This window comes from Electrona antarctica (assembly GCF_951216825.1).
Source record: "Electrona antarctica genome assembly, chromosome: 18".
Classification (NCBI taxonomy): Eukaryota; Metazoa; Chordata; class Actinopteri; order Myctophiformes; family Myctophidae; genus Electrona; species Electrona antarctica.
Window position 1 is genome coordinate 37,293,990 of NC_136799.1, and position 15,145 is coordinate 37,309,134.

The window sequence follows — 15,145 nt, forward strand, 5'->3', positions numbered from 1 at the left end:
GTTTAATGAGCTCGCAGAGGTAAGGGGGGGCATGCCCATTTTGGGCTTTGAAGACAAACAATAATAATTTAAAATCTATTCTAAAGCGAACTGGGAGCCAGTGTAGGGAAGCAAGGACAGGTGTAATATGATCGCGCTTTTTCTTTCCGGTAAGGAGGCGGGCAGCAGCATTTTGGACGAGTTGTAGGCGTCTGATAGCAGATTGATCGATTCCAAAGTACAGGGCATTGCAGTAGTCAATCCGCGAGGAAATGAAGGCATGTACAACTTTCTCTAGGTCTGAGGGAGGTAGATAGGCCTTGATCTTGGCCAGCAGCCTTAGTTGGAAAAAGCTAGCTTTGACAACGGCACTAATCTGCTTATCAAGTTTAAATTTGTTGTCAAAGAGCACTCCTAGATTTTTAACAAAGGGGCGAGTGTTGATGCTGAGTGGGCCAAGGTCAGCGTTGGGATAGCTTGGGGCATGATCGAAAACCAGCACCTCAGTCTTTCCCTCGTTGAGTGTTAAAAAATTTGAGGCCATCCAAGCCTTAATATGTGAGAGACAGTCCAACAATGGTTTAGTTGAATCACTGGTTTTTGTGTTTAAGGGTAAATAAAGCTGTACATCGTCGGCATAGCAATGGAAAGTCATATTATGTTTTTTAATGATTGTCCCTAATGGCAGAATATACAATAAAAACAGAAGAGGGCCGAGAATGGAGCCCTGGGGGACGCCACAGTTAAGGGGGGCAGGACTAGAGGAAAGTTCACCAAGCTTGACTGTAAAGCTCCTGTCGGTGAGGTAGGACTTGAACCACTGCAGAGCAATGTCAGTGATGCCGATGTAATGTTCTAGTCTGGATAGCAGGGTTGGGTGGTCAACAGTGTCAAATGCCGCTGTCAGGTCCAGGAGCACCAAGGCAGCGGGGGAACCAGTGTCAGCAGTTAAAAGTAAATCATTGAAAACTCTGAGGAGGGCTGTTTCAGTGCTGTGGCCTGTCCTAAAGCCTGACTGAAAGGTTTCATGGATGCCGTGGGTAGTTAGAAATGATTGCAACTGGGTATAAACTAACTTTTCGAGAACCTTGGATAGAAATGGGAGTTGTGAAATGGGTCTAAAATTTGAAAGAACGGAAGGGTCGAGATTCTTTTTTTTTAAAAGAGGCTGAACCTCCGCATGTTTAAAAGCAGCAGGGACATGGCCAGAACTGAGACTGGCATTCATACATATTAATACACTGTTACCAACAGAGTCAAAAACATCTTTGAGAAGATTAGACGGGGTGACATCAGAGGCACATTTAGTAGGACGCAACTGCATTACAATGTCTGTAAGCAGGGTAAGAGAAACAGGCTCGAAATGACTAAAGGTGGCACTTAAGGTTGATGAGATGGGGACAGCAGCAGCGGGTGAGTGAGCTGCCCTGAGGGCAGTTATCTTATCAGTAAAAAATGTTAAGAAATCTTGGCATAGGGTGAGGGAAGGTACGATGGGGGAGACATCTCTAGGATTAATAATTGAATTGAGGATACTGAAAAGAACCTGGGGTTTCTTGCTGTTTTTGGAGACCAGGTCTGATATAAATCTGGTTTTAGGCATTGAGATGTGCACACAATCTTCTCTGTGAACTTCCACAGTATGTACACACGCCATTTTGGAAAGAACTTGGGCCACTTCCCGACTTCCTTCACAGGTGTTACTGTTACCGATGACACCAATGAAGGCTCTGTTCCATTCTGGTCAAACAGAGTTAGGGTGCTGCTGCGCGTGCGCGTTGGCTCACTGGAAACACCAGTGGGTCTCAAAGTGTCCTGAGTGGGTTCCAAATGGCCCCGTAGGGGTGTGTAACTCTGAGAGTGTACAAATGGATCCAAATGAAGGATGCATTTGGTTCCATTTGTACATTCTCACAGTTATGGGGGTCCTTGAAATGAAAAGCTTTCTGTGTGCATATAGAGCCCTTTTTCACAAAATGAATCCGAATGAAGTCATGACTAAAACCATGACTAAATATACAGACAATTTCTTCAGTAAATAAAAACTAGATGAAAATGTTATGGAGAACTAAGACTAGTTATAAAATTGTACATAAGTACAGTAAATGTACTTTCAATGTTAATTTCCACCACTGGAAACGGGGCGACTGACAGACTTCCGTGTGATTCGCAGGGTGAACGTGGTGTTCTTGTACAGTTACAAGGACGACTACTACAAGATCCTCATCTGAACGCCGAGAGACCAGCCGGACGGACCCGACCGACTGACCAGCACACAGTCCAGTAGTTCTCCAGACTCCACAACACCACGTCTCTTTGGCAGCACTTTTTCAACACCAAGAGAAATGGTATATACACTTGAACAATATCAGATTCCTCCTAATTTATTTTTTACTCCAAAGACAAAATAATCATGATTTTTTTTTGTTTCGCCGTGTTGAACGGCATCTTACATTGAGCGGCTTCTAAACTAATCTCTCCGGTGTTTTGTGTTCCTCCTCATACCAAGTTAGGATTGCTCGGTTTTACTGGACTTTTACTGCCTTAATATAACCGTTGGCTTCGAAAGGAGAAAGGGCTTTCTACCGAAAAGCACGTGTCGCTACGACACAATTTGACATTTTTTAATGTGACGGGATGGGATATCTGAAATAAATTGCTATTTTTTTTCCTTGCTCGAGCTGTGGTTTTTCCCCTTGCGTGTGTGTGTGTTTGTGTGTGCGTGTGTGTGCGCGTGTGGTGCGTGTGCGTGTTGTGTGAAAACAATACATGCATTCATTAAACAGCACTGGCCTTTGGACCAGTGCTGATCCCCCTGACGTTCAGCAAAGCTTGATATCATCCCTATTACTGTAATAATACACAGCCGTGTGACCCCAATTATTGATTAGTCCAGACCGATGATGCAAATACATTACAAGGATTCTCTGAGCTAAACTAAATTAAATGTTATTACTTTTTACTGGGAGTCTCTCTACATGGAACAGAGCTCGCAGTGAGACGTCTGCCTCTCAACCAGTAGTAGTAGGGCCTGGGAAAACCAAAACGGGTCCATGTGGTTTACTTTATTGATCTTTCCAGAGGGACTTCCGCACCTTGAAGTTTTATTGGTTGAGCAGCGGCTGACGAACAAGTTGAAACAATGGCACGACCCACGTGGAGGATTAGCCCGCGTTTTCCGGGTCTGGACTGCAAAAGCTCAGCGTTTTTTATGGGTTCCACTCACTGGAATGAGAGGTCTGTGTAATAATCCACTCACTGCAGATCTGGAGAGCAAATCTTTCAAAAGGAACACCTCACCACCTCCTCTCCCGCAAAGACATCTGCTTGTTAAAACACCGATACAGGAACAGCCCCGGCGAAGGGGACCGAACAACGATAAGCCTTAACGAGAACACGAGAACATTGATTCCCATCAGCGGCGCGAGGACAGTGCCAGATGTTTTGTGATCCTCGGGGGGTCTGCCCTGGTGTGTGCAGCCTCAAAACCACAGATAGCATCTCCAGTGATATGTGGTAGAGAGATGCTCAGCTACCGACGACGCGCCCAATCTCAAGTGATTATCTCTCTAGACCATTCAAACTGGGGAAAGCATCTGTGACATTTTAGATTTTAACCACTTTAACCTTTTGTTTAATACTTTTCATGGCGACCATGTTCAACTCAAATCTTTGCTTCTTGGGGTCCCTGGAACAAAATACTTTGACATGGGTGTCAGTGGCTAAATTCGTCGCTGTCCGGCATAAACCACAAAACTCCATTTTTCAGGTTGTTGATACCCCCAATCCCAATTTTTGACTCAAGGTTTCAGCCTCCAGGAAGAAACCCTAAATACAAACTAAGGGACGTCATTGCACATAACCACACCAAGGATTCTATTGAAGTACTGTCACCTCATAAACACATGAAAAACTGGAAGAAAGAAAATACAAAGTGAACATGTTCAACTCAAATCTTTTCTTCTGGGGGTCCCTGGAACAAAATATTTTGAGATTTGATTGCCTTGACATGAACAAGTTTAAGAAAACTGTGTTAAACAGACAGACATCGGCCCCATGTTTTAAGGGGTATTTCACTTTCAAAAAACCTTTTGGCCATTTTATTGTCTACTCAGACTCGCTTTTCTCATTCTTTCTCAAAATAATCTCCTCCAGGAGGTGGCCGGAGGAGACTAAAACATCTGAAAGAATTATTAAAAAATAAATGAAAAAACACGGCCCCTGACGTATTAGGATGGCAGTATCAGTCACCAGAAAAAAGGACAGGTATTTTTCGATGAATCTATCATGGTTAAAATGGAGTTTGAAGTTATAATGGGTTTGTATAAGAAGGGGGTGTGGCAGTAAAATGAATATCTAATTACTGCTACTTAAAAACAGTCTGGGGTTTTCACATAAGCCTGAGTAGACGATAAAATGACCAAAAGTTATTTTGAAAGTGAAATATCCCTTCAAATGGGTTAGGGATTTGACCCATTAAAGTGGCTCCAGTTTGGTTCACACATTTTATTTTTCAAAATAAGTGTAAATGTTACAGTTCATCATCTAGGAAACATATTTACAAGGTTTTGCGACACTGAAATAAATAAGCTTGTATATAGAATAAAGCGGATAGAAATGGTAAATGGTTTACACAGTATCTAAAATGTACAGCGGCTTTGGCTATCAAGGTTCATTTTTGCCAAAACAAAAAAACAAAAAACATCTCAAACTATAGTTTTTTTTAGTATTAATAAATAAAGCTATGTGAAAAAATAAATAAGGTACTCTTCTGTCCTACTATTTTAAACTACCGTTCTTTGCTTTACTTTACACATAGAAGAACACATAACTGCATAAGCTTTTATAGGCACCTCTTCACTTCATTTTAAAGCACATGGTCATGAATCATGATAACAGACAGACATCAATCTACCGAGTCACTTACACTTCAAAATAAATTGGTCTCCAACCTATTCCGGCATCACAACGTTGTATTGAGAGTTAACGAATTCCCATTCCGAATGGGATCCAGAATGTTTTCCCGTGGAACCTTGTTTTGTATTTCACATCCCGTCTTCTTTTAACCACTTAAACCCCATATACGTAGTTGAATCTACAATGATCACAACGCGCCGCCTCGTGGTGCATTGTGAGCTTGTAGATCTGCTCTTTTCGCTGAAAGTTTGCCTATTTACGACACACAAACGGAATAGGGATGCTAGTGTATATAACCACATGAACCCTAGTGTGTCTGTTCTGTGGGAAAACATTCTGCTCTATTCTAAAGCTGAACTTTTCTGACCTTTAGTCTGTGTTTGTCAAAGAGATGTATAGATTATATAACCCTTTGGGGGACTCCGTCCAGTAAAGAATATATATGGTTTAAGTGGTTACTGTAGATCAGAAGCTGAGACGTTGCTGCAGCAGCCTGTTTAACCCAGTCTGGGCGGGAACCCCTTTTGGTGTTTTAACTATAAGCACAATGTTATACTTTAGCTATTGAAAAATAGCAGATCTAGGTCTGCTATTTTTGAAAAAATGTGGCACAAATCTTTGAATATATATTCTTTCAGAGCGAACGTTTTTTTTATTTCGACGTCAGGCCTAACTGGGTTAATGTTGAATGGTCCAACAGCTCTGTGTGCCTTAAATATGCCTATCAATTCTCAGATTTGGGACCGTGTCCCCCCCCCCCCCCCCCCCCCAAGAATCCTACAGCGGGCAAAAAATAAAAACACTGTCTCCTAAGGAAAGTGCTGTCTGTTTTAACATGCTCCAATGTTGTAATGTTTGTGTAGCGTTACTTACACGTATTATTAGCATGCTCCCCATGTCACATCATTGACTGGTTGAAGGTGATGGCTGGAACCACCAGGGACTAGAACGCTATGCTTGTAATCTATTCATCCCAGTGAAGAGTGAATAATTATGTTATATATTTTTCCTTAGATTTCTTGATGTCGGAAAAGTATGCAAGTTATTACACCCCACGCCGTCCCTATTTTGAGCATGTCGTTATTAAACACACAAACCAAAACTTGACTCGGCGCTGTGCGCTTGTAGGTTGGCTATTTTCACAATTCCCCGAGTATTTTCTGCAACACAATATATAGGGCTTAACTCACTTGGGTGCCAAAATCGCACCTTTTCCACGCCTTTTTGAGTGGTGCAACCACTCCTATAGACAGCTATGTGTGTCCCTGGGTCCCTGGCTGGCTGGCTGTGTCCGAGCACGAAAATAGCGATTGGGTGGTTTTCACCACCAAGTGTCACTGTTGCGCACACATATTAACTGTATATATGATGATTTCGGGTGTGACACAGTACAGTAGGAGTAGAGGGACCCCCTGGCGACCCCCACACGGTAACTGTCATTTGTGATATGATCCTAGCTTACAAAAAGTATGTTTTGGGTGGATTAAAATGACAATCGCGGGACTTGTTACCTAGTGGATTTTTGCTTCCTGACTCGCAGTTTCCGACCAAATCGGCTTTCAATCTAAGAGTCTCGCCCATAGAGTTACATGGACGGAGCCAACCACCAGATGGCCATGTGGCGGTCAATGAGTAAGTGGTTAAATGAAACCAGTGATGGAAAGTAACTAAGTACATTTACTTGTACATTTACGGTACTTAATTGCAATCTTAAGTACAATTGAGGTATTTTTAGATTTTCAATAATTCTACTCCACTACATCTCAGAGGCAAATATTGTACTTTTACTCCACTACAATTATTTGAAAACTTTAGTTACTTTGTAGATTTGGAGTATTATTATAAAACATACAGTAACCACTTAAACCCTATATACATTTTGAAAATAGCTGATCTACAAACTCACAATATGTCACATCGCGACGCATTGTGAGCTTGTAGATCTGCTATATTCAAAAGCTTTTTATACATTTGAAAAGTGTGACATTCTGCACAATGAGTGCTTTTACTTTTGGTACTTTAAGTACATTTTATGTTGATGCCAATACTTTTGTATCTCTATTTTGCAGTATTGATACTTTTACTTAATTAAGCAAAACATTGTAGTACTTTTGAATTGAAACTAATGACATCGACAGAGAACACATGTAAGGCTGTGTGTGAAATTGTGAATGAAGGCATTAAAAAAAGAAAAAAAAAAAGATTTCCGACCATGGCTAACATTCTGCAGGAACGGTGAACTCCACGTTGGATGGAGTTTAATGCAGAGGCTTGTTATCAAAGAACATTCCCCCATAAAGTCCAGTAGGAACGAACGGCTCTGCAGCCTATACGAAACAGCGTTTCACCGCCAAATGAACATCACCCCAAGTCCACACAAGAGTCTGCCTGTGTTGTCGAGATGATGGAAGTAACAGCATGCTGCCGTCCGCTGTAGGAGCCAAGTCTGGATGAGTGATGGGACGACGGCCATTAGCAAGAGTATCGCAGAGACAGAATTACAATCGCCGTGTTTCCTTTCCGAGTTGCTGTGGTCTCGTCGGTTTAAGGAGAAGAATTTCTGAATGGAATGACTTTCGGGTCGTGTGAAGGTAACGGCATGCAGCAGTTCTGGAAGCTTGTCCCTTCCTGCGTCTGACCGGTGGGGAGGGGTTGGGTTGGGTTTAGACTGGCGTTTTAAAAAGAAAAAAATACGGCCACCATGGAGACATCCATAACAAGAGATGTCCAAGAACAACACTACATCTATTACGAATACTGTAGAAATATACAAAAAAAAAAAAAATAGAAATAAGCTAAGATGGAAACCACACATTATAAAGGCAGGGATTTGGGTCTGTGAAGTCTGCTGGCTCTTCTGAAGATAAATGTTAGTTTGGCTATAATGCCTTCTGTCCAACTCTATTCACTCAGGACTGGAAAACCAATTCAACTGGCCTTCTTTTCCCCCCAACAATTATAAATCCACAATGCACTGCCTCATTCACCGGTCCAGCAGCCACTACGACCATTTAAGCTAAACGACCCCCGATCCCTCAAATTCTAAAGCTTTTTTAAATTATTATTCCTATTGATCAGTTCCAGTTTCCAAGAAGGCGATAATAAGCGATGATGATATTATAACGTTCACAGTCAAAAAAAACGCTCGTCTCTGGCAGAGTAGAGCCGTCGCTGTCTGTCCGTCTGCCAGAGCACAGCCTCAAGAGGCCATGTCCTTTTCTCCGTCCGTCCGTTTGTCCATCCGTCATTCACATCCCACCCAGCGTCTCCACACTTCTCCCACTGGCCATGGTAAAGGTCCAAACACAGACTAATGTAGTAGACATGTAGTAAAAAGGAACAGAGGTCGCTTGCCGCCCTTCTCCCTCATTTTGACTGTCACACAAGAGAGACGGGTGGGTGCTAGGAGGTACAGTGCATTGTTTAATAGATCTCCTAGGATATGTCAACGAGAGATGGAGTAGGAGCTGGGTGTGTCGGTCCGTTCCACAGGGGTTTTTTTATCTTGGGGGGGAGGGGGGAGGTTGGGTACACCGGGCAGTTAGCGCGGTGCCCTGCCGTTGCCGTTGGCCAGGTTGAGCTTGGCTCTGGGGATGGTCATCCTCTCCCCGCAGGGAGGAGAGCTCATGTCTGGGGAAAAGTTAATGATGCCACAGTCGTTCTTCACGCTCTTGAACTTGTTCTCTTTGGACGGCTCCATGTAGACAACCGAGTTCTTGTTCACATGTTTCTTCAGGATCACCGTCTGATGGGGGAAAAACAAACAAACACGCGTTTCAGACTCAAAGGCCTTTCATAACTGGACACTGGACAGCCTATGGCTTCATTCATGTTTAGTTTGCGGTGTTGCGTAGTTAGGGAGTTGACTGCTCATACAAAATACTTGACTGCCTAGTCGGGGAGTTGACTGTCCATAAAAAATACGTGACAAAGTACCATTTTCACAGCCGCTTCGGTGTCATTTCATGGGGGAATGGTAAAACGATCAGATTTTATGAGACCTCACACATTTTGATCCAGTTCAAAGAGCGTTTGGAGGAACTGTACCGCCTACTTAACGACTACTTGAGGACCAGGCTACATTCTCACAGTGGCCATTTCGTTAATCCTCACTCGGGGTGGGGAAACCGCACCCCACCGCCACCGTGAGAAGTTGGTCAAGTAGAACTCATTCTGATTGTGTGTGTGTGTGTGTGTGCGTGATTAAACTCTACAACGGGACAGGGACACAGGAGACTCGTTTATTTAGGGTGGCATACGAACACAATCTCACCTTTTTGGGGGCGCTGTAGCAGGACATCTGCACCCACTTTTTCTTCTTGTTGATGAGCAGCGCGACGACCAGGAAGATGACGATGGCCAGGAGAAGACCGGCCAGGATCCAAGCCGCCGACTGATAGATGAGGGCCATTTCCGTCTGGCTCGGGTAGTTCTCGCCCAAGCCTGGAGCATCTGTAGCAAAAACAATCGCAACGTGTCAATATTACAGCAGGGAGGGATCCCTTCCTCATAACAAGCCCCACATAAATTAAACACCCTCTCCCTATCCAATATTTCCATTACTCCACCCCCCCCCCCTCCCCCGCCCCCATCTGATCAATCTAGATGAAAAGCAGCAGTTTGTCTTTCCCTGTGTGTTTCTGGCAGGCGTCCCAGCACAAACGCGTCACGCACAGAGAATAATTAAAGCCTGGGAATCCCCCCCTATATAACCGGTATTGTTTAGGGCCACCGCCACATTAATCATCATTATTAATCTAGTTTAGCATGTGTGTCACTGCACTTTCAGCTCATTTATCAAACTGTCCACATATTAAGCCCCCCCACCAATGTAAACACGTTGGGTTCGCAGCGGTTTTGGCACGGAGAGTATGAAGCGTGACGCCAAGCGACGCGGATTACAGCGTTATTACCACACTCGGTAGAGTAGAGGGAGGGGCACGTGGAGGAGTGGGTCGAGTGAGGGAGTGTTTGCAGAGTGTGTATCAGTGTTCCCATTTTGACATCCACTTAAGCATTTTAGTCCAGTCTTACTCTTTCTGCCACTGTGTGACTTATAGTACTAATCACTTTTTTTTTCTTTTCTTTTTTTAAATTTCACTTTGATTTTGTCTAGTTCAGTTACGACCAAAGTTCTGGTTGCTGTCAGTCTATTCAGTGTCATTTTTATTTTGTAAAAATGTAGTATGTAGTGCAATGAGTCTGCATAATATACTGTAGAATGTATTTGGTGCTGGCAAATTTCAGTTGACGGTAGTGGCCATCATAAAGTGCGAAACCACTGAACAACCAATATGGCCCGTTTGGGCTACCGAAACTTTGACGTGTAATGCATGAGGACTTTGAATAATAACAACTTGCCTCAGTTGACTCCTAGCCAGGGCACTATGCTTGGTCCGCTCCTTTTCCCCCACTCTACACCAAATCTATGCTGAAGACAGCTGAGCTACAAGCTCACAACGTATGGCAGCGCGATGCATTGTGACCTTGTAGACCCGCTATATTCTCATGCTGAATCTTCAGCCCTGACTGGGAGTGGTTCCCAAGGTTTTTAGCCCGTGACCCAAAAGAGTCCCTGGGTCTCCCTGGGACCCAAAATAGTGAAAATAACCGATCAACAAGCTCACAACGCGGTATAAATAATAAGTAATAAAATGTAGAGGGACCCATAAAAAAATAAAAAATCCACAACCCACAAATGGGTCCCACTGTTTGGGAACCAGCATGCTATAACAGGCTTCATCATGGCGGTTGTCATCACCTGTGGCAGCGATGATGGGCGGCACGGTGACGGTAGTGACCCACGCCACGCTCTCCACCGTGGTGACGGTGGTGACGCTGGTCTTCTTGGCCGCTTGAGTGGACACCATGATGGGGACTGACGTCGTCGTCAGTTCTGGACAACAAACAGAAACGTCACACGTCAGCCATACAGAACCATGTGATGAACTGTAAGACGTACTACAGATGAACACATATCATGGAGTGTCTTCCTTTTTTAACCCCCCCCCCCCCCCCCACACACCTATCAAATTGAGTGGCAAAGTGAGTTTAATGTCGTTAATCAGATAGGACTTTTCTGTTTGAATGTACGGGCTGTCAAGGCCAGAAAGTAGTTTTTTGCCACTCGGTAGGCTTTCCCGCATAACTGCCGGGTATGATGATGATGTCACGTGCATACCCTCTATTCCCAAATTGCCGTTCCAACGAGTGGTTGCGAGTGTTAAAAACTCATGGACCATTTTCTTTGTAAAACGCATCGGACTCTGTCTGCATGTGACCTACCTGGCCAGGTAGGTCACATGTCCGTACACAGACCCAAATATGTGAAAGACTTGGACATTTTTGATTTTCTTCTTTTTACACACCATTATAATGTTCTTATTTTGATCATGACACCCAGTTACTGAACGGCAAGTAACTGGTTTTCTTCAGAGTAATGTTTGACACAGATTGTCTATGACGGCACATTATGAGTCCTCTAGTTCTAGTGCTTCTCTGACGGCACATTATGAGTCCTCTAGTTCTAGTGCTTCTCTGACGGCACATTATGAGTCCTCTAGTTCTAGTGCTTCTCTGACGGCACATTATGAGTCCTCTAGTTCTAGTGCTTCTCTGACGGCACATTATGAGTCCTCTAGTTCTAGTGCTTCTCTGACGGCACATTATGAGTCCTCTAGTTCTAGTGCTTCTCTGACGGCACATTATGAGTCCTCTAGTTCTAGTGCTTCTCTGACGGCACATTATGAGTCCTCTAGTTCTAGTGCTTCTCTGACGGCACATTATGAGTCCTCTAGTTCTAGTGCTTCTCTGACGGCACATTATGAGTCCTCTAGTTCTAGTGCTTCTCTGACGGCACATTATGAGTCCTCTAGTTCTAGTGTGGACCCGTAAGGTTTAGGGGTCTGTGAGCAGGAGAGCGCTGCTTTCTTTGTCGATGTAGTATGTACGCATTTTATCGCTGACCAATGTGACCATCAGCAGTGATGTGGCAGTCATGTCCACAGAATAAGCAAAAAAATACTCCTTTAACTGACGTGTACCTCTTTGTAAAGGCAAAAACAAAAAAAAGCTGTTTTCCACCGGGGTGAAAAAAAATGAACAAAACAAAAGACCTCAGTTGCAACCGCTACAAATCAGGCTGAACAATGGCGGCCTATACGCCGAGGTTTTCCTCCTAAAGGAAAAGCTGACATGGGAGCTTTGCCTTTCCTGTGTCGCCCGCCCGCCGTTCAGAGAGAGAGAGAGAGAGAGCGCGGCCAGGCCGATTCAGCCGGAGACAGGAAACACGTGTTGAATGTGCGGATGCACAAGGAATGTTTTCACTCTGTGTGTGTGTGTGTGTGTGTGTGTGTGTGTGTGTGTGTGTGTGTGTGTGTGTGTGTGTGTGTGTGTGTGTGTGTGTGTGTGTTGTGTGTGTGTGTGTGTGTGTGTGTGTGTGTGTGTGTGTGTGTGTGTGGTGTGTGTGTGTGTGGACTGTGTACATGTCACATGGAATGTTGCACTGAATGAACGGGTGTTTGCCCATGTAGCGCCACTGTGGCTGGCTCTGGTGAGGCCTTCACCCCCCCCCCCCCCCCCCCCCCCCCCCACACACACACACACACACACACAGTGGTGGGGAAAAGTACTCAAATGTTTTACTTAAGTAGAAGTATCAATACTGCAACGTAGATCTACTGCGTTACCTGTTCCAAGTAAAAGTCCGGAAATCAAAAATGCACTCGAGTATAAATGTATTGGCATCAAAATGTACTTAAAGTACCAAAAGTAGAATGTACTCTTTGTGCGGAATGTGCCATTTCAAGTATTTTGAATATTTTGAAAATAGATCTACAAGCGCTCAATATGTCACTCATAGTGAGCTTGTAGATCTGCTATTTTCAAATGGCCGAAATGTACAGTATATAGGGCTGAAGGGGGTTAATGTATGTTTTGTAATAATCTACGTAACTAAAGTTCTCAAATAAATGTAGTGGAGTGAAAGTACACTATTTGGATCTGAGATGTAGTGGAGTTTGGAAATACTGAAGTTAAGCGTGTGTAAGAGCACACACACACACACACACACACACACACACACACACACACACACACACACACACACACACACACACACACACACACACACACACACACACACACACACACACACACGTACAGTTACTCATTCAGACCAACAACCCCAGAATATCATCCGCCCCCCTTTTTTTTGCAACATTCAAATAGAGTATTTTCCCTCAACAGACTGTGCCTTGTTGAAAGTAGAGAAAACGTCCTTTTAAAAGATTCACTCCGTAAGGTTCACGACACAGGTTCCACCACCGCGTCCCACGCCTCTCTCTTACATTAGATTTGACAATGTGGCTATTGTTTGAGCAGCTGTCATAGCATTGTTGCATTGTTTGTGGATCACATTTTGATGCAGTAATGATGTTTTTTCTCTCGTAAAAGTCCTTACATTGTCACTTTAACACAACTGGATGCTAATGACTATGAGTATACTTGTTTTATCAAATAAAACCGTTTGTTTACATGAATGCCATGTTGGATACAGCACAAAATCCAAGCAGGGCAACAGGTGCTCTGAGGCTTTTATTAGACAGCGGTCTGTTATAGAGCGGATCGGTCATTATCAACAAATAACACACAGCTGAATTCAGCCATTGACACCAAGCCGTATAATAATAAACCGTATTAACGTAACTCTTCTATGCAGATGGGTTAAAATAGCATTTCATTCATTCAAATAGATGCCGGATTGAAGCTTTAATGTATAATAAATAAACAAATATGGGGAGTTTTGCAACGCTTTCATCGTTCTTCATATTAGCATATGCAGCTGTTATATAAAACCACAAAGTTGGGGGGGGGGGGATTCGGGGGAAGCTACAGTTTGTAATGCATAATATGCATCTCTTAAATAAGTAAAAACACACACACACAGAGCTAAGAGGAATGTGACAATGTATGCCTTATGGTGCTTTTTTTTGCAAAGGTGAAATTTCCAGTAAGGCGGCTTGCTTTAACCAAAACACACCCACCCACTGAATTCAATTACCAAAACAAACACACACACACACACACACACACACAGTGGCGTGCACAGACATTTTGAGGGGCAGGTGCTCAAGTGGAAAAAAAGACACCTTGTGTGGCGTGTGGAACCACTGGCTGCCTTAATAGTGTGTGGGATTTATAGATTTTGGGGCATGATTAATATATTACCAGCTTTTAATCCAGAATTGATCGATGTCACCATGGGCCACATACTGTACACTGTACAAAACTAAACTGAAATTAACAAACTGACAAAAAAAAAAAAAACTTTCAAAAGGGCATATTTGCTGTCCAGGTGCTCTAGCACCACCTTAATGTCTATCTGTGCATGTCCCTGCACGCACACACACACACGCGCGCACACACACACACACACACACACACACACACACACACACACACACACACACACACACACACTTACCAAGACAGTGTGGACAGCACTGGCCCTTGCGCAGAACGGGCACGCGGCAGCGTGCGGCGGGGCATCGCTGGGAGAAGCACTGCACGGTGCCGTTGTTGCAGGTGCAGCTGGTGCACGCGTTGGCACGCCACGAGTCTCCCCGCCAGCAGCACGTCTCCGTCGCTCGTGATGCAGTACTCCTGTTGGCCTGCGGGGCTCACCGGCAGCAAGGGGTCCAGATGCTCCTCTGCTTCCATGAAAACAAACGCACACAACAATGCACTCAGCAAGGGGTGTAGAGCAGTGGCTTTTGACCCTTTTCATATCGAGGCCCATTATTTATTCTGCATTTGAGCCACCGACCACCATTTGATGACATTTAGACTCTCGGAGCTAAAACTAAAGAATATTTTGTTATCGTTGGATAGGATTTTGTCCACTATTCCATGTTGTATTGATGTTGGTACCATAGAAGAGAGAAACGTTGTATTGATGTTGGTACCATAGAAGAGAGAAACGTTGTATTGATGTTGGTACCATAGAAGAGAGAAACGTTGGCAGGCAAACGTTGATTAAAATGACAGGGGGGAGTTTCCTCGATTGGACATAGCGTGTCGTTATTCCAACCAGTTCCCTTTCCCCCTCCATCAGGCGCCCCGGCTGGCCAGGGGGGAGGCAGTATAAAAGAGACCAGGATTACCGCATGTTTTTTTGTGAGGGGGACCTACCCTAGGGGACACGGGGAGAACATGCAAACTCCACACAGAAAGACCCTTTCTGTGCTTT

The 15,145-nt window shown here is 44.1% G+C and overlaps 2 protein-coding genes and 1 long non-coding RNA gene across 3 annotated transcripts in view; 1 reads left to right on the top strand and 2 right to left on the bottom strand.

The window, feature by feature from the left end:
* The window catches only part of eif2ak4 (eukaryotic translation initiation factor 2 alpha kinase 4), a 69,809-nt gene extending 67,159 nt beyond the window's left edge, over window positions 1-2,650 (top strand). Inside the window, exon 39 of the mRNA XM_079528753.1 lies at window positions 2,153-2,650. Coding sequence (XP_079384879.1) covers window positions 2,153-2,210 — 58 coding nt within the window. The 3' untranslated portion in view covers window positions 2,211-2,650. The remainder of the gene's footprint in view (window positions 1-2,152) is intronic.
* A 1,815-nt stretch (window positions 2,651-4,465) lies between these two features.
* LOC306942105 lies at window positions 4,466-5,654 on the bottom strand. Its single transcript, XR_013792239.1, has 2 exons — window positions 5,571-5,654; window positions 4,466-5,389 (listed from the first exon to the last, which is right to left on the bottom strand). It is a non-coding gene; the product is annotated as an uncharacterized lncRNA (long non-coding RNA).
* A 71-nt stretch (window positions 5,655-5,725) lies between these two features.
* The window catches only part of LOC306941878 (cysteine-rich motor neuron 1 protein), a 45,717-nt gene continuing 36,297 nt past the window's right edge, over window positions 5,726-15,145 (bottom strand). The window contains 5 exon segments of the mRNA XM_079527518.1: window positions 5,726-8,641; window positions 9,170-9,348; window positions 10,658-10,792; window positions 14,381-14,519; window positions 14,521-14,609. Of these exon segments, the coding sequence (XP_079383644.1) occupies window positions 8,438-8,641; window positions 9,170-9,348; window positions 10,658-10,792; window positions 14,381-14,519; window positions 14,521-14,609 (746 nt within the window). The 3' untranslated portion in view covers window positions 5,726-8,437.